General features: G+C 45.8%; 1 protein-coding gene across 11 annotated transcripts in view; it reads left to right on the forward strand.

The window, feature by feature from the left end:
• The window catches only part of GLYR1 (glyoxylate reductase 1 homolog), a 36,435-nt gene that overhangs the window by 5,964 nt on the left and 10,785 nt on the right, over positions 1–19,686 (forward strand). For all 11 annotated transcript variants that reach the window (XR_004522108.2, XR_012326132.1, XR_004522109.2 and 8 more), the window contains exons 4-10: positions 6,698–6,836; positions 7,384–7,626; positions 11,255–11,341; positions 12,260–12,316; positions 13,264–13,314; positions 13,404–13,477; positions 16,511–16,610. Coding sequence is in view for 8 of the 11 variants with exons in the window: in XM_073792360.1 (XP_073648461.1) it covers positions 6,698–6,836; positions 7,384–7,626; positions 11,255–11,341; positions 12,260–12,316; positions 13,264–13,314; positions 13,404–13,477; positions 16,511–16,610 (751 nt within the window). In the remaining 3 variants the exon portion in view is untranslated. The remainder of the gene's footprint in view (positions 1–6,697; positions 6,837–7,383; positions 7,627–11,254; positions 11,342–12,259; positions 12,317–13,263; positions 13,315–13,403; positions 13,478–16,510; positions 16,611–19,686) is intronic.

Below are 19,686 nucleotides of genomic sequence, written 5' to 3' on the forward strand. Positions count from 1 at the left end.
AAAGAGCTCTGGCTTGTTACCAGCCTAATGTATATTCAGATACCACTTTTGCCTGCTCTGTGATTCGGGCTGCTTCACTTTTCTAAGACTCTTTGTCCTCGTCCACATGTGGGGATAACACCCCCTACCTTGTAGTTACGAAGAAGTAGCATCACTTACTCATAATATTGGTTGGCAAGAGCAGGTGTTCAACAAACATCAGGTTGGGGTATAGATCTGTTACAAAAGAAAAAGCTGATTAGAAGCAGGTGGCTTTAAGTAAGGAAAATGTGAGAGAGAGAGAGACAGACCCTGCCCATGGTAGGGCAGAGTGGGGAGGATCTGTGTTTGAAAAGAAAGGCATCTGAGAGTAGGAGATTCCTAAGGATGTCAGCCAGGCCTGTTGTTTTGACCATAAAGGCATTGAACACAAAACAGTACATTGTTCCACCTTTTTCTGTTTGGTTGGTTTTGTTTTGTTCTTGTTACTCTTTTTCTTATTTTTACATCGTTCCTCCTTTATGTAAAAACTGTATCGTGCCTCACCAGGAGTACTATGTGCTGTCTAGTCTATCATTCTAATGGGATCTGATGGAACTAGTTAACATCGGGAAAGGGGACTGAATCAGGTGAAAGAGAGGACTCTTTAATGTGAAAAAGCAAAGACCAAGAAAAGAACACCATCAGAACTGGTGAAATAATGAGCGGCCTTAAAGAGATAAACACTGACTTGTTCATAAATCCTCAGGTGTTTTGACAAGGGGCACCGTGAGTAGAATAAATGTTGTGTGACTGTGTTTAGGACATATATAAGGAGAACTATGTGAGACGTGGTTTAGACAGGAAATGCAAGTAGACCTTTTAGGGATGAGAATGACTTTTTACGAGCAAAGCTGTAAGTGGCTACAGCAGAGGCTGGACTCTACCTCACATTTAATGCTTGATGCCAGGGAGAGGGGCGTGTGCTCCTGGCATGTTCTAGGGTCTCCGTTGGTCACTGGGCCCTGACCTCGGTGGACATGTTCTGACCCAGTGAGGCTGTTCTTGTATTCCTGAGGAACATAGGATTCAGTCAGGGATGTTCAGTTTCAAAACTGACATGCTATTTAATGAAAATATAGAGAGATGTGATATTTTTATATTAAGCAGGGACTTTTATTAAAGAGTAAAAAGGGCAGCTCCTTAAGATAAATGGTGATTTCAATCTTTTAGAAACTTGATTTTCTCTCTTCCTCTTCCAAAACATCTAGCAAATTATGTTGACTTCCCACTGGAAGAGGGAACCAGGAAGAGAGGGCCGGGGGTGATGTCACCAGGATGGCGACATAGTTCATTCCTGACTTCGCTCCCCCTCACAAAAAGGAAGCGAGGAATAGACCTTCCCAACCAGCCTCCCCTGTGAGGGGAAGGACTTAATATAAGATAGCTGGATTCAGCTGAGCCTAGGTGGCTGCATGGGAATTGCCCACAGTCCTTTTCTATTTCGCAAAAATTCAGAGGGGAAAATAACTTCAGTGTAATTTTGCCAACTCCACCACATGACCACATCAAAAGATTAAGTCTCAGGTACATGATGGCCCACTTCGAACAGGTGGCTGCTCATCAGGGTAGAAACTGAGCTCAGGGTTTAAAAGTTTCATCAGTGGCCGTGAATGGCAGAATAGAGGGAGTTCATTTAGTTTGCAGGTGCTCAAAAAACCACCAGAAACAAACCAGTTCAAAGAATACCGTGGGCAAACAATGGGTAAATCCCAAACAAGAGTTTCTGTAGCAGTCAGGAAACAAGGATTTAAGTGATAAGATGTCCAAGGTCCCAGCCTGAGGTACTTTTTACATCAAGCTAGATATAAGGTGGGACAGCCTGGTTGTGAGGTGTCTGAGTGAGTGCTAAAGTAACTTCTAGAGGGAATGCCCTGGCGGTCCAGTGGTTAGGACTCCTCGCTCTCACTGCCGAGGGCCTGGGTTCAATCCCTGGTCGGGGACCTAAAATCCCACAAGCCTTGAGGTGTGGCCAAAAAAATTTTTCAAATAATAAATGAAGTAACTTCTAGAAAAGTTTGTGGCTCATAATTAGAAGCATAGCAGATTGGAACCATCTGAGCATCCCCTTTTCTTTTCACCTGGCACCTGATTGACCCACTTTCCCTGCATCCAACACATGCAGTGGTTGGAGAATTGAGCCAAGCAGATAGTGAGAGCCACTGCTCCAGTATTTGGAGTGAGCCAGCAGTGTCCCTCTGCCAGAGCTGGACAGTAGTTATCCTAGAGAGCTCTGAGCAGGTTCTCCCCTCCCAGCGCCAACAGCAGCTCCTGTCCTACAGGTGCCTCCCTTCGTGGCTGAGGCAGTGGACCCCAGGAACAGATGTCATGCATGAAAAGAAGTGGCTGGCCATGTTGGTATTGGCAGTGCAGCTTGAGAGCCTTATGCAGCATTTGGGAATGTTTTCAAGTTTTGGAAACAAAAATCTTCTAATTCTGTTTTCTCTGCTAGTCTTTGTTTTTTGGGGGTTTTTTTAAAACTTTTTTTAAATTTATTTTGGCTGCGTTGGGTCTTCATTGCTACATGTGGGCTTTCTCTAGTTGTGGCAAGTGGGCTTATTGCTGTGGCTTCTCTTGTTGCAGAGCACAGGCTCTAGGCGCACAGGCTTCAGTAGTTGCAGCACGCAGGCTCAGTAGTTGTGGCGCACGGGCTTAGTTGCTCTGTGGCATGTGGGATCTTCTCGGACCAGGGATCGAACCCGTGTCCCCTGCATTGGCAGGCGGATTCTTAACCACTGCACCACCAGGGAAGTCCCTGCAAGTCTTTGTTGATGTCTGTATGATAATCAGTTGCTTGAAATTAACTGAAATTGTTAGTTATTTGTTTTATGGCTTTTTTGGTTGTTTTGTTTTTTGATTTGCATTTTTTTGGGTGTCTTGATTTCTGAATAGCTTAGACTTGGACCTGTAACACCTCAGTAATCCTCAGCCTCTTTCATTGGTTTAAGGGGGTATGGGGCAAGCATAGAAATTATTTGTGAAGTACTACAGTACTCCCCAAATCCGGATGGAGAGGTGAACACACATCTCTGACCTCATCCTTGTTCTCACCTGTGGGCTATGCTTGCGTGTGTGTACTCTCTCTCTCCCGCTCAGGTTACTGTTGCTGTGAAGTCTGAGACACATAGACGAGGGTGCTTGAGATTGTTCATAGACTGGCTTCTTTACTATGATATCATAGTTTAGTTTTAATTTAAGGGGAAAGCAGGCCAGAATTATGGAAGTGTTTGAAAATGTGAAATTTTTAAATTTATTTTGAGTGTATAATCGGAAGGTGGCTTAGTGGAAGTTTTATATTCTCAAATGGAAGGCATTTGTGGGAGGTGTATCAGAATACCAGCGTACGTTTGCTGCTCTTGGCCATGTTACAGGTGCTGTTACACAGTCAGCCAGGCAGTAGCTACCCACCTGAGCAGACCTACACAAGGAAGTCATGGGGGAGAACCCTCTGGGCAGTCAGGGTAGCCCATGTGCTAGAGCAAAGGCCTTTATCGTTGATATGTTGTTTTTTAGGAATAATAGATATTCATGGTTTCCCTGCAAATCAAGCTGTAAACCGTTGAAACAATTTCATTCATCCTCATCCCTCAGCCACCCAGTTTCTGGCCCATAGGCATCCAATTATACTAGTTTCTTATGGCGAGTCCCTCCAGAGACACTGCACATCATCATGAAGTTACATGCTCCTTTTTCCTCGTCTTTACACAAGTGCTTGCATACTACACACACTGTTCTGTATCTTGCTGTTTTCCACTTAGCCAAGTATCTTAAGGGACCTTCCATTTCATTCTTTGTAATGATCTCACTGATTGCCAGTTAGCTTGTTTTCGGGCATTTACTTCTACAAACAATGTGTAATTAACTTCCTTGTATATAGAAGCAAGGCCGGTTTGTTAGGCACAACTTGACTAAGCCTGATTTTTTTGACTTCCCAGCCCACAGCAAATTGGTTGGAAAAGGTACAGCTCCATCTAGGCATTGGGAGCTCGTTAAGAGGGAAATCACAAGTTACAGCTTATATCAAGCAAAGAAACAGAACAGTCACTTTAAAAACATACAAACAACAGCAAAAACTACAAAAAGCCTCCACAACCATACATTATTTAACCCAGAGGTCAGCAATCCAGCCCCTCTGAAGGTGCCTAGGAGTTGTCATTTACTGGGTGATTATTGAGCACCAGTTGCATGCCACGCCCCGCCTGATGGACCTCAGTGGATAGAGAGTGGGGCTTATTGAAGCTCCAGCTGAAATTCAAGCTTGCCCTTTTTAAGGAGACAGAGTTTTGCAATATAGCCTTCGGAGAGAAAATTATTGAGATGGCCAAAGTGAATTTCAATTCATCTTGCTTTCAAGAGATAATCTTCCTAGGGCTCCAGTGGGCTGGCTTTTTATTTACTGTTTTTCTGACGTGACAGGATGTTTCTCCAACAAGAGGTTGATTTCTTAAGTAGGTTAACATTTCTTGCATTTATCGTGTTGAAGTCATATTTATACTGTCAGTTCTTTTAGCAAATTATTTTCACTTTTCAAAGATGGTCATCAGAGGAAAATTTTAGTATCTCAAATGCCAGTCTTTATTTAGGATGAGTGTTTTTTTGTTTTGTTTTGTTTTTTTAATGCGGTACACGGGCCTCTCATTGTTGTGGCCTCTCCCGTTGCGGAGCACAGGTTCTGGACGCACAGGCTCAGCGGCCATGGCTCACAGGCCTAGCCACTTCGGGGCATGTGGGATCTTCCCGGATCGGGGCACGAACCCGTATCCCTGAACCCATATCCCCTGCATCGGCAGGCGGACTCTCAACCACTGCGCCACCAGGGAAGCCCCAGGATGAGTGAATACTGATTGTACTGTTCTCCTGGCAGAAGTCAGTAATGCACTTAAAATGCTTCAACTAACAGATGGGCATGGATTTATTAGTGCTTCCTCCACAGATGTTCTCACCTTTCCACTTGAATCAGAGGTTCATGTGAGGGGGTTGAGGAAGAGGGAGTTAGGGATTCTTAGAGTCTCTTGTCCCATCTCAAGGGGCTCGATGAAAACCACCCAGTCTTTCTTATGCTAGGAACTTGGGCAGGTCTCAGCTTCTGACCTGAAGCTCGGAGAGGGAGGAGGCTTCTCCTGAGGACTGTGGGTCTTTAAGCTTCATCACTGATACTTGTGTCACCTTAGAGCTGCTATTTAATCTGAAAGTTTGACTTGCTTTTCAGGGTGTGTCTGGCTTTTCTTCTGACTGTGCTGGTGGTTTGTCCTTAGAAATGCTGTAAATGCACTTGCTAAATAATGTAGGGTCAAAATTTAATTCCATTTTTCCTCCTTGTAGATCAGACCCATTGGGTCTGTTGTGTCCAATTTCAAACCTCAAGATGAGTTGGTCACTAGAAGGGTACCTGCTTACTTCATCTCATTGGAGCCCTGTGCAATAAGACCAGCGTCTGAGTGCCCGTTCACTGTTTTATTCTCTCTAGTCTTGTTTACCCATAGATAACATGCCTAGTCCTAGTTTGCAGACTGATGTTCCAGAGATTGTGTTTGTGCAGACCCATCATCACAGCCATTAGCACAACCACTCAAAGCACAGGTGGCTGTTGCTGGGTTGGTAGCTCTATTTTTATGTGCAGAGGTTAGCACTTTTACTGTTATTAGTGAATATTCTCTAGCTTTCTCTAAAGGAAAGAATCCTAAGTTAGTGCGATAGCCTAGTTTCTATATCCTTGACTTGACCCACTTTTTCTGAAGGTTATGCTATGAAACCTCTGAGTATTGCATGGTAAAATATGTAAATCAACTCTTACCTTGCCAAGCCTATAAAATTCTCTCCATTATTACTGGTGTTCTGGAAACTGAATGTCATTTAGGGAAACCACAAAAGCCAGCTGGGGCAGATTTATGCAGGTTAGTATGGTAGGCCAGTTATTCCAGAGTTGATGGCTTTTTTCATTTTCATGTGTTTTGCATTGGTGGTAGGAATTAAAAATCGGAAGAGTATGTTCCCTTTCCTCTAATCTCAAGTAGAATCTTGTTTTTAAAAGCCTCCTTTTGTGACTACTGCCCTTGTTCCAATGTGTCACAAGTTTTGTGTGGTCTAGTAGCCCTGGGTACAATCATTTATGAACAAATAGAGGCTCCAAGGCTGCAGACATTTGTAGAAGCAGCAGATTTTTGAAGGTGTTGCCTTTCTTTAGCCCTCGTAGCATCCCACATTCTCAGTGGATTGACAGGTCATCATTCTGACTCAGGCTCTTGATGGACAGTGATGCTGCTATGGTTGATAACGCTTCCAAGAGCCCTGATTCCCTGGGATCCACGTGGGGCCATTTGTACTATGTAGTGAGAATGGGAGCGCATCTATAGGTTTCCTCTGCCCTGAGCTAGTGGCAGAGTATGTGTGTTTCAGTGTGGAAGGCTGGTGAATAAGAGTGGAAATAACCTGCAGTGCAGTGATTTTATTTGGAGGATGCTGATTTTGGTGGTGGTTGTTTGACTTGTTTCAAGAAAACATACTTTTAGGCTCAAGAGTTTGGGGTGGTCAATAGCATGTTTTGGAAAAAGATGGAAGGCCTGTTTCAAAATCCAGTTAAACCAAACAGGTATTTGCATTCTGCTGGGGTGAGGTCTTTGATAGTTTTGGGCATAGGCAATGCGGATCATACATATCCTTTCTCTCTGTTTTCTGCCAGTGCCTGGATCAAAGTGGAACAGCTCAAGCCGTATCATGCACATAAGGAGGAAATGATAAAGATTAACAAGGGAAAACGATTCCAGCAAGCTGTGGATGCTGTAGAAGAGTTCCTCAGGAGAGCCAAGGGAAAAGACCAGGTGAGAGGCTTCACGATTCTCACTTTATGCTGACTCCAGACTGGTTATTTTTGCATAGTAACTGACAGATTAAATATCGCCCGAACCCAAAACTATTCTTAAGGCAATGCCAGTGGAGAGAGAGCTACTTCAAATCTAAGGTGTCAGTGTTTTGCTAATCAACTTGAAACTCCATGCATGTGGCTGACCTTTCTGGAATAGATTGTTGCTCTTAGGAAAGTCTCTTGGACCCAGGAGAAGTATCTCAGCTTTTGAGTATAGCACAGGCCTTCTCCCTTTTATAGCATGGAGGTTAGGAGCACGGCCTCTGGGCTATATCCACTCCCTGGGTGTAAATCCAGTTTGGGGACTGTGGGCAAGTGACTTGAATTTCTTTTTCAATCCACTTCCCCAGATATAAGTGGAGTTGACAGCAGAGCCTACTTCATAGGGTTGTTGTGTGGATAACACACGTAAAGCACTTATCACAGGGTGTGGCTCCTGTAAATCATGGTAGTGATGGTGGTGGCTGTTGTGGTGGTTATCATTATTATTATTAAACTTTCAGACATCGTCCCACAGTTCTGCTGATGACAAGAATCGGCGTAATTCCAGTGAGGAGAGAAGTAGGCCAAACTCAGGTGATGAGAAGCGCAAGCTTAGCCTGTCTGAAGGGAAGGTGAAGAAGAACATGGGAGAAGGAAAGAAGAGGGTGTCTTCAGGCTCCTCAGAGAGAGGCTCCAAGTCCCCTCTGAAAAGAGCCCAAGAGCAAAGTCCCCGGAAGCGGGGTCGGCCCCCAAAGGATGAGAAGGTTTGTTTTATCTCTGTAGCTTCTGGGATTAGTGACTTTCTTTTGTATACCGGAGAGCTGAGCTCTACGGTATGCTTCAGCTCCCTGAATGGACGTAGAGTCCTCTGCTATGTGCTGCCCTAAAGAATTCTGCAGACCAGGGGAGGGTCACGGCCTGGATGCACGGGTGGACCAGATGGTCGAGGGAGGAGAAGGGTCCGCCTGAGCCAGCGTGCAAGGGCTGGCACTGGAAAGGGCTGAGCAGGAAAGAAGGGAAGGCCTTCCATACACGAAGGGCGCAGCCCACGTGGGCTCGATGTTAGCATGCAGAGTCTCAGTACTGGTAGAGGACAGGAAGGAGACCTGACAGGTAAAGACAGGTTGTCACCCGATTGTGGAGAGCCTTGAGGTCTAAGCAGTGTTATACTGTCATGGAGTCAGTAGGGGGCCGTGAACACGGTGTTTGAGCTGGATGTGGAGGTGGCAGTGTGCTCCCAGCTGTGTGTTAGGGATCATGGCGGGCAGAGAAGAAAGGCTCAAAGCCAATGAGAAGGGTAACTTCAGGTGTGCGTTCATAAGGAGCTTTCCTTGGCGGGGGTGGGCGGTGGGTGGGATAGCAAATATTGAAAGGAACTGTGTGAGAGGCACTTCAGAGGAAGAGTTCATAAGATTTGCTAACTGGTTACATATAGGGGATGATGGAAAAAAGGGAAGGGAGATGATTTCAAGTCTGTGCTTGGGGAAATGATGATGCCTTTTTTCTGAGCAGAGGAGTAAGGAGAGGAGCTGGTTTATGGGGCAAGAGGACCAGTTCTGTTTTGAGTGTGATGCATTTGGAGTGATGTCTAGACTGCCAGGGAGGCTTCCAATAACATAGGATGGAAATGTAGGTGTGGAGGAGCGAATATCTAGAGAGGACATTGGATCCATGAGACCAGATGGGGATTGTCTTAGGGGGAAGCAAGGAGAGAGAAGAGTGAAGGGCAGAAATTGGCTTTGCAGAGAGGATGCACATAGCTCAGGGTTGGAAGAAGTGGGCAGAGCCGGCAAAGTAAAGTAAAGCAGAAATAATATACCTCTCACCTTCTTCCCAAAAAGATTTGTATGAGTCTTAGAAGCCAAGGGAGGAGAATTTGAGGTGAAGGGGGTAGTCTGTCAAAACACAGGGGAAGATTGTTAGAGCAGGATCAAGGGGTTAGAAGCCAGATGGCTGGCACAGACAGACGGGTTATGAGGCCGTGATGAAACGCTGAACGTGAGATCAAAACTTGCAAGTTCAGACACCAGTGAGACCAGGCAGGGAAGGGAGAGAGTGCTCAAGCAGGAGGTTGGGCCGAGAGCATTAGGGGTGGCAGTGGCTGCTGTCTGGGGAGGCCAAGGCCCCCCCTCAGGGTTACAGCCAACTTTTGCCAAATCGTCTGGTTTTTCTCAAGAGAAGCTGGAAATACAGATTTTTTTTTTTTTTAAGTGAAATGTTCCAGTTTTAAATGTTAGAAGCTAACTCAAATTTTTAAAACACTTTTAGGTCCAAAGGAACATCTCTCTGGACTAGATTCAGCCTGTCAGCTGCCACTGTGCCATCTCTGCATTAGAGAAGGTCCTTCTCGCTGTTAGATGACCTAAGACAGAGAGTAGATGAGAGCAGCTGTAGCGGTGGGGACAGCCAAAGTGACCATGAGTGCAGGGAACCTCCAGCCAAAGGTGGAAAAGGTTTAGAAATTGCCAGGAGCAGTGCATGAACTTTTCAGGGGGTATGATCTGATTTGATCCAATTAAATTGATTTCCTGGGGACCCACAGAAATCTGGGCTGTCAGGTTTTATACTGTTCTCCAAATTTATGCTGTCTGGTATCTTAAGCCATGGATCTCACCAACTCCTGTGCTCGCCCTGGAGAGAAACTTCTTTTTGGATAAAGGGAGGTATAAAGGAGAGGTTAGGAGGAGGACCTAGAGTTTGAATCATGACTCCGTGACTTGTTACAGCTGTGCAACCTTGGCCAACTGCCTTTGCCTCAGTTTCCTTGTCTGCTTATTGAAAATAATAAAGCCTCTTAGGTTTAAGAATTAAATGAGTAACAGAAGCCAAGTACTTAGCGCCTGTGACACTATACATTCGATGAACATTGTACATCTATTTATTTATTATTTTTTAGCAGTAGCCTGTTGTGCAGTGAGAGTGTGGTTGTTTTAGTGCAACCCCAGGGGCTGCTGTCAGGCTTACTCCTCACAAAAGAGTGTGTGTTGCTATAGTAATTGTTATTTGGCTGGCGAGCTCCTCTCTGAAACAGCACAGTAGCCTAGCTGATAACTGGGCAGAGCCCCAGATGATTGCCATTCTGGCCCATAATTCTCTGTCCCATGAGGATTAACTGAAAAGCCTGACCTTGATGGCAGGGGTGTCGATTATGTGTGGGAAGGCAAAGGCTGTGTTTGTGTCTAGACTCTGTGTGGGAGCCATGTGAGGGGTGCACATTCACCCTCTCTCGGGGGCTCTTATTTCTGAGTCCTGAGCTGAGAACTGCAACTCCGGGCACAAACCATCCGGACAGGACAGAACTGTCCGTGGTTCTCCTAAAATCCAGACTTGTGCAGAGAGCAAGGAGTCAGGAGTTGAGGCCTTTGGTCAGTGCTGGACAGAGAGCTGTGTTCTCGCCTTACTCCCTTCTGTTGTGGCCTTAGACAAGTCACTAGGCTGGTGACCATTTACATTTAAATTAATTTACATTAAACCCAAATTAAAATCCAGTTTCTTAGTCACACTAGCAGGTGCTCCATAGTGACATGTGACTTGTGGCTACTGCACTAGATACAGCGGAGTCAGAACATGTCCATCATGACAGAAACTTCTCTGGGACAGTACTGCGCTGGGCCTCTTATTTTTTTTTTTTTTTGTTTTTTGTTCTTTTGAGCGTCTCCACTGCGGGCCAGGTGTCAAGGGATAAAGCTCTACAGCTGATCTGCTCTTGCCCCTCCACCACAGATTTGACCTCATGTCCATCTCCCCATTTGCTGTCTTCCAGCCTCGGTGGCCCTCCTTGCATTTTCCCCTCGGCTGTCTAGTGGAGATCTCAACATGCCCCACTGAACTCTTGACTCCCCCACCCAAATGGTTCCTACCTTCTGTCTGGGGAGAGAGCAGGCTCCTGGCTCCTCAACATCCCGGTTCTAATTCTGGCTTTGTCACTTAGCAGCTGTAAAAAGTTGGGCAGATCTCCTCACTGCTCCATGTGGCTTTCTTAGTTTTTTTTGAGATATGGTGGATTCCTTCTGAAGCCAGTATTGTTATCTTAATGTTCATTATTTGCCATAAGGAATTTTCTCTGTGACCTGCTGACCACACTACAGACCACAATCGGGCTTTCCCGTTACCTCCATCCTTATGAAATTTTGGCACAGGAACACATTTGTTACTTCTAGAACAGAGAAGAAGAAAGGCTCCCTCTGTGTTGACAGGAACTTGACCTGTTTCTCCCGATGAACAGTCATCAGAGCCATGCCTGGGGGGAGACCGCGGAGCTGGCAGGGCTAGTTCGGGGTGGAGTGTGACTAAAGGGAGCAAAACAGTGAAGAGGTGCTCCCAGAGTTAGGCAGGAAGACACCTGCTCCTGAGGTGCCACGGCATTTTGACGATCTGCCTTTCCCTCTGTAGGACCTCACCATCCCCGAGTCTAGTACTGTGAAGGGGATGATGGCCGGACCCATGGCTGCGTTTAAATGGCAACCAACCGTGAGCGAGGTAATAACCTCTCCCGTGGACCAGGAGAAGCCCGGCCTCAGAGCTGGTTTCCTGGCCTGACTGTGTGATGTGCTCTTCCTTTCCCCCACTTTTCTTGTGTATGAGACTTTTTTTTTTTCTAATTGCCAAACAGTACAGAAGTGAATGAGTTAAAAAGCACAGGTCTCCACCCTGGGGCATCCTGACTGTTAAGCTTGATGTAACTCACTCCAAACCCTTTGGTGCACCCACTTAACCATCATTTACATAATCACATACCCATGTTACAGTTTTTACTTTCGGGAGTAGTGTTGGTTTTCACAAAAGTGGGATCATTCTGCAGATTTTTTCCACTTGGTACTTTATAAACACCCTTTCACTGTATATACAGCTTTGATGTTTGGTAGCTGCACACTACCTTATCCTTGGGGTGGATGCACCGTCCCGCTGTTGCTGGGCCTACTTAGGAAAAGCCTTGACGGTCCTGCAGTTGTTGCCTCCTCATTTCTTTTAATACTGATCCTCAGCGAGTCAAGACACTCAAGGGTCTGGCACCAGGCACAAGTGGGCCAAAATCCTAAGATCAGAAAAGTTTGAGAATTTGGTTTGGTCTGCTGGGTCATCCGAAGTGACTGGTGAATGCTGGATTTAAAAAATAGTATGCTTTTAAAATATTATTCCAGTGTTTGGGAATAATTTATCCACCAACCTGGCAGAAACGTTCATTCTTTTCCACTTGAAACCAGTTTTCCTCCAGGTAGAATGGGCATCGTTTATGAAAGGCTTAGACCAGCAGTGGGAGAAGAGTTTCCAGGCAGTTGTGAGAATGAGCCCAGCTCCCAGAGGTGTTTCAGCCAGAGGAGAAGCTGGTTCTCAGGTAGAAGGAGGTGACCTGTGTTGGAAGATAACTTGTTTTATTAAATCATTTTCTGGTTTCAGCCTGTTAAAGATGCAGACCCTCATTTCCATCACTTCCTGCTCAGCCAAACCGAGAAGGTAAGTTGTTCTTTGAGGTTCTTCATCCTTGGTCAGGAGCTGGCCTGAGGGGAGAGTCCTGCTCCTTTGGAACCTAACCCTAGTCTGAAAAGTTAGTCTGTACCTGTACTGCTGCCCAGAGCAACTAGTTAAGTTTAAAAGTTACATAGAGGACCACTCGTGAATCAGGCACTGTTAAGATTAAAAATGGGGCTTCCCTGGTGGCGCAGTGGTTGAGAGTCTGCCTGCCGATGCAGGGGACACGGGTTCGTGCCCCAGTCCGGGAAGATCCCATATGCCGCGGAGCGGCTGGGCCCGTGAGCCATGGCTGCTGAGCCTGCGCGTCCGGAGCCTGTGCTCCGCAACGAGAGAGGCCACAACAGTGAGAGGCCTGTGTATCGCAAAAAAAAAAATATTAAAAATGAACCCAAAAAAGCTTTTAAAACTTAGTGGCTGTGTGGTTGAGATATTTGCAGTTGCCTTCAGAGTCTAGGATGGAATTGAAACTTCAGGAGCTGTCGACCACCCACAAGGTAGCCAGTGCTGCTGGATGAAGGCAGTCTCCATGAGCCCTGGGAGTGTGGGGGTAGTTTCCCCAAGTGTCTACAGGGCTGTCGGTTAGGCTGAGCCCTGATAGGATCTGCTGATGGTATGTGACCTTGGAGTTGGACAGATCTGTATTCCAAGCCTAGTTATACTGACCAGGTCTGTAATTCTGGGCACATGACCTAACACCTCTGATTTTCAACGTCATGATCAGCAAAAGCATCTTGTAGAGCTGCGTGAGAGCTGATTGAAGTGACGCAAGTTAACTTTTCATGTGTGGTTTGGAATTCAGTAAGGTTGGACACCAAATAAGTTTTTGATGTTAACTTCCCGCTTTGGGCCTAACCTTAATAGGGAAATCGTAATGAAGACTGGTTAAATGTTCAGTTTAATAAGTGGTTTTCTCATTTCTTCTTTATTAGCCAGCTGTCTGTTACCAGGCAATCACAAAGAAATTGAAAATATGTGAAGAGGTATGTATGTTCCATGCCTCCTCATTTTTATTTTCATTGGGGCCTCACATGGGCAGGCTGACCTGACGACTTGTGCTTCCTTTCCCTAGGAGACTGGGTCCACCTCCATCCAGGCAGCAGACAGCACGGCTGTGAATGGCAGCATCACACCCACAGACAAAAAGTAGGACCTTTGATGAAGAGGCTTCCTGTGCCTCTGGTTCTGCTGGGGCCAGAGGGTGACCTCAAGGTGGCTTGTTAAGGGTTGTGTCCCAACCGTTGCTGGGACTAAATGGAAAGAGAAAGGGAAAGTTGTAATTCTTACGACTTGCCTAGGAGTAATTTGACTTGTGGGAGACAGAAGCTGCCCTATAAATGTACTGTGGATTTGGCTTCGTGCTCACCGGTGAGTCTCCAAGCAGGGAACACTTGGATCAGTGGTTCTTAGACTTTCCTGTGTCTCAGAATCACCTTGGGGAATTCCCTGGTGGTCCAGTGGTTAGGACTCCGAGCTCTCACTGTCAGGGACCCAGGTTTGATCCCTAGTCGGGCAAGTAAGATCCCACAAGCCTTGCAGCGTGGCCAAAAAAATAAATAAATAAAACAGCTAACTTAAAAAAAAGAAGAATCACCTGGAAGGCCTCTCGTAAAGCACTGATTGCTTGACTCCACCCGTAGGGTTTCTTGATCAGTAGGTCTGGGGTGGACAAATTCCCAGATAGCTGCTGGTGCTCATCAGGAGACCATGCTTTAAGAACCACTGTCCTTGGCCCTGGTGGGGGCAAAAGATGAAGGCAGCCCGTTGTCCTGCCTTCCCTGGCTCTCCCTGCTGTCGCCTCCCTGTCCTTCCTGTGCACCTGCCTGCTGCTCTCCACCCCACCCAGACAGGTGGGGGACTTGACTGTGGTCCCCAGGCCTTAGCTTGCATCCACACTTGCCTTTGCCTCAATTCTGACAGCTAGTTGTATTGTTGGAAAGGGTTCTTGAAGAAGGAGCATTCTCTTGAAGTACGTAGCTAAGTCTGAATCTCCCATCTGAGTCTTCTATAGGGTTCTTTCTCAGACTAAAAACAGTGTCTTTTACATTATTCATCACTTTTTGTACTGTTAAAGTCACTTGTTCTGTCAGTTATATTTAGTGAACTTCCTTAGTGGAGTGAAGGAGCTAGAGGCATGTTATATGCTAATAAAAAGAGGAATGGGTATTGCCCATTAAATTAATGAGGATTTTGTTGGCTTTTTTAAAAAATCCAGCTCTAGGCCAAGGACAGAGTCCAGTGTTTTCTCCCATCAGTCAAACCCTTTTTTAACATGAGTGTAAAGCCAACTACAGAGCAGACCAGCTGCCTCGTACCCAGTCCACCTGGTCCACATTTTCCATCTTGCCTCAGGGACACCATGAGGGACTGTCAGTTGCTGTGTTTAAAATGCATAAACTTTATCCCCAGGTCTTCTAGGTGTCCTGAAACACCAAGAAAAGGAAAGAGAATTAGTATGTCATGATTTAGAATCATAGGGAAAACTTGTACTACCCAGATAGCTGTGAATGACAAAAGATACCTCCTTGTTTTTAAGCTTTGGCTTGAAACTTAATGGTCAAGGGTGCCATTTGGTGAGGAAGGTGGTGGTGGGTTCCATTTTCAGCATTTGGTTCAAATGACTTAGAGCAGGCTGGGACAGAGAGTATGAGAGTGCATATTCCAGCAATGATAGCGGAACCTCTGAGCCAGTTTGAAAAGGTGGCTGCAGATATGACTTGCAGGAGACTGAAAATACTGAAAGGATAACACAGGTCAAAGTGAAGAAGCTGCAGAGGATCTTAGAGCTGAGAGAAACACAAGCTGAAAACAAGAACATGAGGTAATAAATGAAGAAAGAGGACTTCCCTGGTGGCGCAGTGGTTAAGAATCCGCCTGCCAATGCAGGGGACACGGGTTCAAGCCCTGGTCCGGGGAGATCCTACATGCCGTGGAGCAACTGAGCCCGTGCACCTTAGAGCCCGCGAGCCACAACTACTGAGCCCACGTGCCACAACTACTGAAGCCTGCGCCCTCTAGGGCCCACGTGCTGCAACTACTGAGCCCATGTGCTGCAACTACTGAAGCCCACGCACCTAGAGCCCATGCTCCACAAGAGGAGCCACCGCAGTGAGAAGCCCGCGCTGCAACAAAGAGTAGCCCTGGCTCAAAGCAACTAGAGAAAGCCCACGTGCAGCAACGAAGTCCCAACGCAGCCAAAAAATTAATTAAATGAAGAAAGAGGCATTGTTTAGCCATGTCTCATGCAAGGAGAGTTACAGAAGTGCAAGAACCAAGAAGAGACATTTGGGCAAGGTAAAATCATCTATAAAAGCATGTAGCAGCTTGTAGCTCCCAAGTTCTAGGGGTTGTAGGAAGGAGCAAGCTGTAGGAAGTGAAGGTAAGCCAAACATACTGTCCACCTGAGTACTTCAGATTCAGAAGGATCATAATGGGCCTGCAGTTAGAAGGCGTGGTGGAGAGAAGGACAGGCCAGGGTAGAGAAGCAACGGGAGGAAAGAGGTTCAGGAGAAGAATCCATGCACTGGGAAAGAAAGATTGGTTCCAAAGCTCAGGTGAGGCTTTGAAGAAGCGAGGCAAGGCCTGTCCCTGCTGACGGCACGAAGAGTGCAAAGGTGGTGCAGGGCGTGGAGCTGGGAAGGGGAGGTGAGCACCAGGATGCTGACTCCTGCAGTTGAGGAAGGTGGCTGGCTCCGTACTTACTTCTCCTGTTAACTTGTCATGGATCCCAAGGTGCTTTAAATTGGCATCTCAAGACCTATGACTCGAGGTGGCTGATCAGGAACTGTTGCAGGATCTGAAGATAAATGTCTGCCTTCTCACTGTAATGGAATTGTAAGCTCAGACCTTCTATCAAAGCAACAAGGAAATGATTTGGAAGATTTGCCATAAACCATATGAGTCATACTTCTTGCAGTGGCAGTTGAGGATTTTAAAATGCCTGTTTAAACTTATGAACACTTTTGAACAGTGGCATGATAAGAAAAGGCACGCTTTGCCTGCACTACCGCTGGCTCTGCAGTGGTGGTGTCAGCACACCACAGAGCAGCGTTCCTGGTGGTCTGAGGTGAGGCTCCCCAGGTTTATGAGGAAGCAGAGCCTGTGTGGCATTCAGGATCTCACCCTGTCCTCCCCCACCCCACCCCCCACCTTGAACTGATCAGTCTCTCTCTTTTTCAGGATAGGATTTTTGGGCCTTGGCCTCATGGGAAGTGGCATCGTCTCCAACTTGCTAAAAATGGGTCACACGGTGACTGTCTGGAACCGGACTGCAGAGAAAGTAAGCATTCATAGTGGTGCTTGTTGGATGGGGTGGGACAGAGCCTTGACCCTTGGGGTAACTAAGGATAGGACTCTCCCTCCTGTCTCTCTTCATCGTTCTGCATGCCATGGAGTAGAAGCCAAGCTCTTAGTTCAGGCAGGTGGGGGTGTAGATACACCAGTGTAGGACGTTATCATAAAAACTGAACATTTAAAACACCCAGGGGTATAAAATGAAGTGGAAATTTTCCCTCTCTGCCATTACCTGAAATAAGTAATAGGAAAAAAACCTGTCAGGTTTTTCCATGCACATGCAAGAGTTTGTGTGTTTGTGTGTGTGTGTGTGTGTGTGTGTGTGTGTGTGTGTGTGTGTGTGTGTAATCATTGATATGGAGAGTGTGTATCAACAGATCTGCTTCGTCCTTGTTAATGGCTGCACTATGTTCTGTGTTTGGATTGTATTAACAGCACCGTGCCATAGAACATTGTGTGGTGAAAGAGATGTCCTATATCTGCACTGGCCTGTGTGGTAGCCACTGGCCACATGTGACTCTTGAACACTTGATTCATGGCTAGTAGACTGAAAAATTTTAAATTTTGTTTCACTTAAAAATAAACAGTCTCCTGTGGCTAGTGGCTACCATATGGGACAGGACAGGTTTAGAAGTTCTTAACCTCAGGTGGTCCATGGATTCAAGGGGTCTGTGCATGCCCTGAAATGGAATTCCAAGTCTTTTGTAATGGAGAGAGGCCAGGCTCCCATCAAGTTCCCATCCAGGAAAAGGTAAAGAACCATAGTCTAGGACTTACCTGGTGGCGCAGTGGTTAAGAAACCACCTGCCAACACAAGGGACCTAGGTTCAATCCCTGGTCCGGGAAGATCCCACATGCTGCGGAACAACTAAGCCCATGCGCCACAACTACTGAGCCTGTGCTCTGGAGCCCACGAGCCACAACTACCGAAGCCTGTGTGCCTGGAGCCCGTGCTCTGCAACAACGGAAGCTACCACAATGAGAAGCCCGTGCACCACAACGAAGAGTAGCCCCCACTCGACGCAACTAGAGAAAGCCCACGCGCAGCAATGAAGACCCAACACAGCCAAATAAAATAATTAATAAATAAATAAATAAAATTAAAGAAATAAAGAACCATAGTCTAAGTACCAGAAAATTAAAGCAGTGTATTTGCCAGGAACGAAGAGACCAAGAAAGAACCAGCCTCTTGAGGAACAAGGTGTGGCTAAGCATATATTTGTGAAATGATGGGGTGAGCATCCCATGTGTGTAGCAAGGTGAGAGCTGGAATGAAGGGAGGTAGTAGAGCTGGTGGATTTGAATAAACAAAAATGTTCTAGGCAAAGTAAGAAGTTCACTTTGTTAAAACCGCCCTTTTCAAGAATAATAAGGAACTGGTTGGAGAGTTGAGGGAGCCTGGGAGAAAGGGCACTGAAAGCCATGCTAAGAGATGTGGGCTTCAGGTGCTGGGCATTGGGTAGGTGCTGTGGGGCCCTGAGTCAGGAGTGAGATCTCAGAAGCCCTTTCAGCAGGTATTTCTGATTCAAGGCCAGGGTAACCAGGAAATCTAGACATGCATACTTGCAGAACATCGGTAGAATCTAAGGGTTTGCATTATAAGTATGTTCCCATTTGATAGAAGTGCCTCGGGTCATCCTGTTTTCTTGATTGGAAAGCTTAATTGTTATAAACGTGGCCATTCTTTCCAGATTAATTTATGGGAAGACAGTAGAGCAAAGCAATTATGAACTTGGGCTTGGAATCAGACAGCTCTGCTGCTTACCCTCATTTCTTTCAAAAGGAAAAACCAGAAGAAAACAAAATTATTAACATAGATCTTTTTAAGTCTGTCTTTTTAAGGAAAAAGGTGAATTTTTTTTTAATAAATTTATTTTTTTTTATTTTTGGCTGCGTTGGGTTTTCATTGCTGCACACAGGCTTTCTTTTAGTTGCAGTGAGCGGGGGCTACTCTTCATTGCAGTGCGCAGACTTCTCTTTGCAGTGGCTTCTCTTGTTACGGAGCACAGGCTCTAGGTGCACAGGCTTCAGTAGTTGTGGCTCACGTGCTCTAGAGCTCAGGCTCAGTAGTTGTGGTGCATGGGCTTAGTTGCTCCGTGGTATGGAGGATCTTCCCAGACCAGGGCTCAGACCCATGTCCCCTGCATTGGCGGGCAGATTCTTTTTATTATTTATTTATTTATTTATTTTTGGCTGAGTTGGGTCTTTGTTACTACATGCAGGCTTTCTCTAGTTATGGCGAACAGGGGCTACTCTTCGTTGTGGTGCGCGGGCTTCTCATTGCGGTGGCTTCTCTTGTTGCGGAGCATGGGCTCTAGGCATGCGGGCTTCAGTAGTTGTGGCTCACAGGCTCTAGAGCGTAGGCGCAGTAGTTGTGGTGAACAGGCTTAGTTGCTCTGTGGCATGTGGGATCTTCCCCGACCAGGGCTTGAACCGCTGTCTCCTACATTGGCAGGTGGATTCTTAACCACTGCACCACCAGGGAAACCCAAGATGAATATTTTTTTTAATTAGTTTTTATTGGAGTATAGTTGTTTTACAATGTTGTATTAGTTTCTGCTGTACAGCAAAGTGAATCAGCTGTACCTATACATATATCCTCTCTTTTCGGATTTCTTTCCCATTTAGGTCACCACAGAGCATTGAGTATAGTTCCCTGTGCTATACAGTAGGTTCTCATTAGCTGTTTGTTTTATACATAGTAGTGTATATATGTTAGTCCCATTCTCCCAATTCATCCCAGCCACCCCATGAATAGTTTTTGATAATACTCCTCACAACAAAAAATAAACGAAAAAAAATTGAAAAGTATGCCAACTCGTTTTTTTTTGATTTTTTGGAATTTAAAAATTTTGTATTTCTAAAAATTTCCCACTACCCTAACAATTTTTATGTATTTTTCCCTAGTTTTTGTGGGGGGTTTTGGGGGTTTTGTTTGTTTGGTTTTGGTTTTTTTGAAGTATAGTTGATTTACATTGGTAGATTAGTTTCAGGTGTACAGCATAGTGATTCAGTATTTTTATGGGTTATATTTCATTTAAAGTTATTATAAAATGATGGCT

Source organism: Tursiops truncatus, chromosome 15 (assembly GCF_011762595.2).
Source record: "Tursiops truncatus isolate mTurTru1 chromosome 15, mTurTru1.mat.Y, whole genome shotgun sequence".
Classification (NCBI taxonomy): domain Eukaryota; kingdom Metazoa; phylum Chordata; class Mammalia; order Artiodactyla; family Delphinidae; genus Tursiops; species Tursiops truncatus.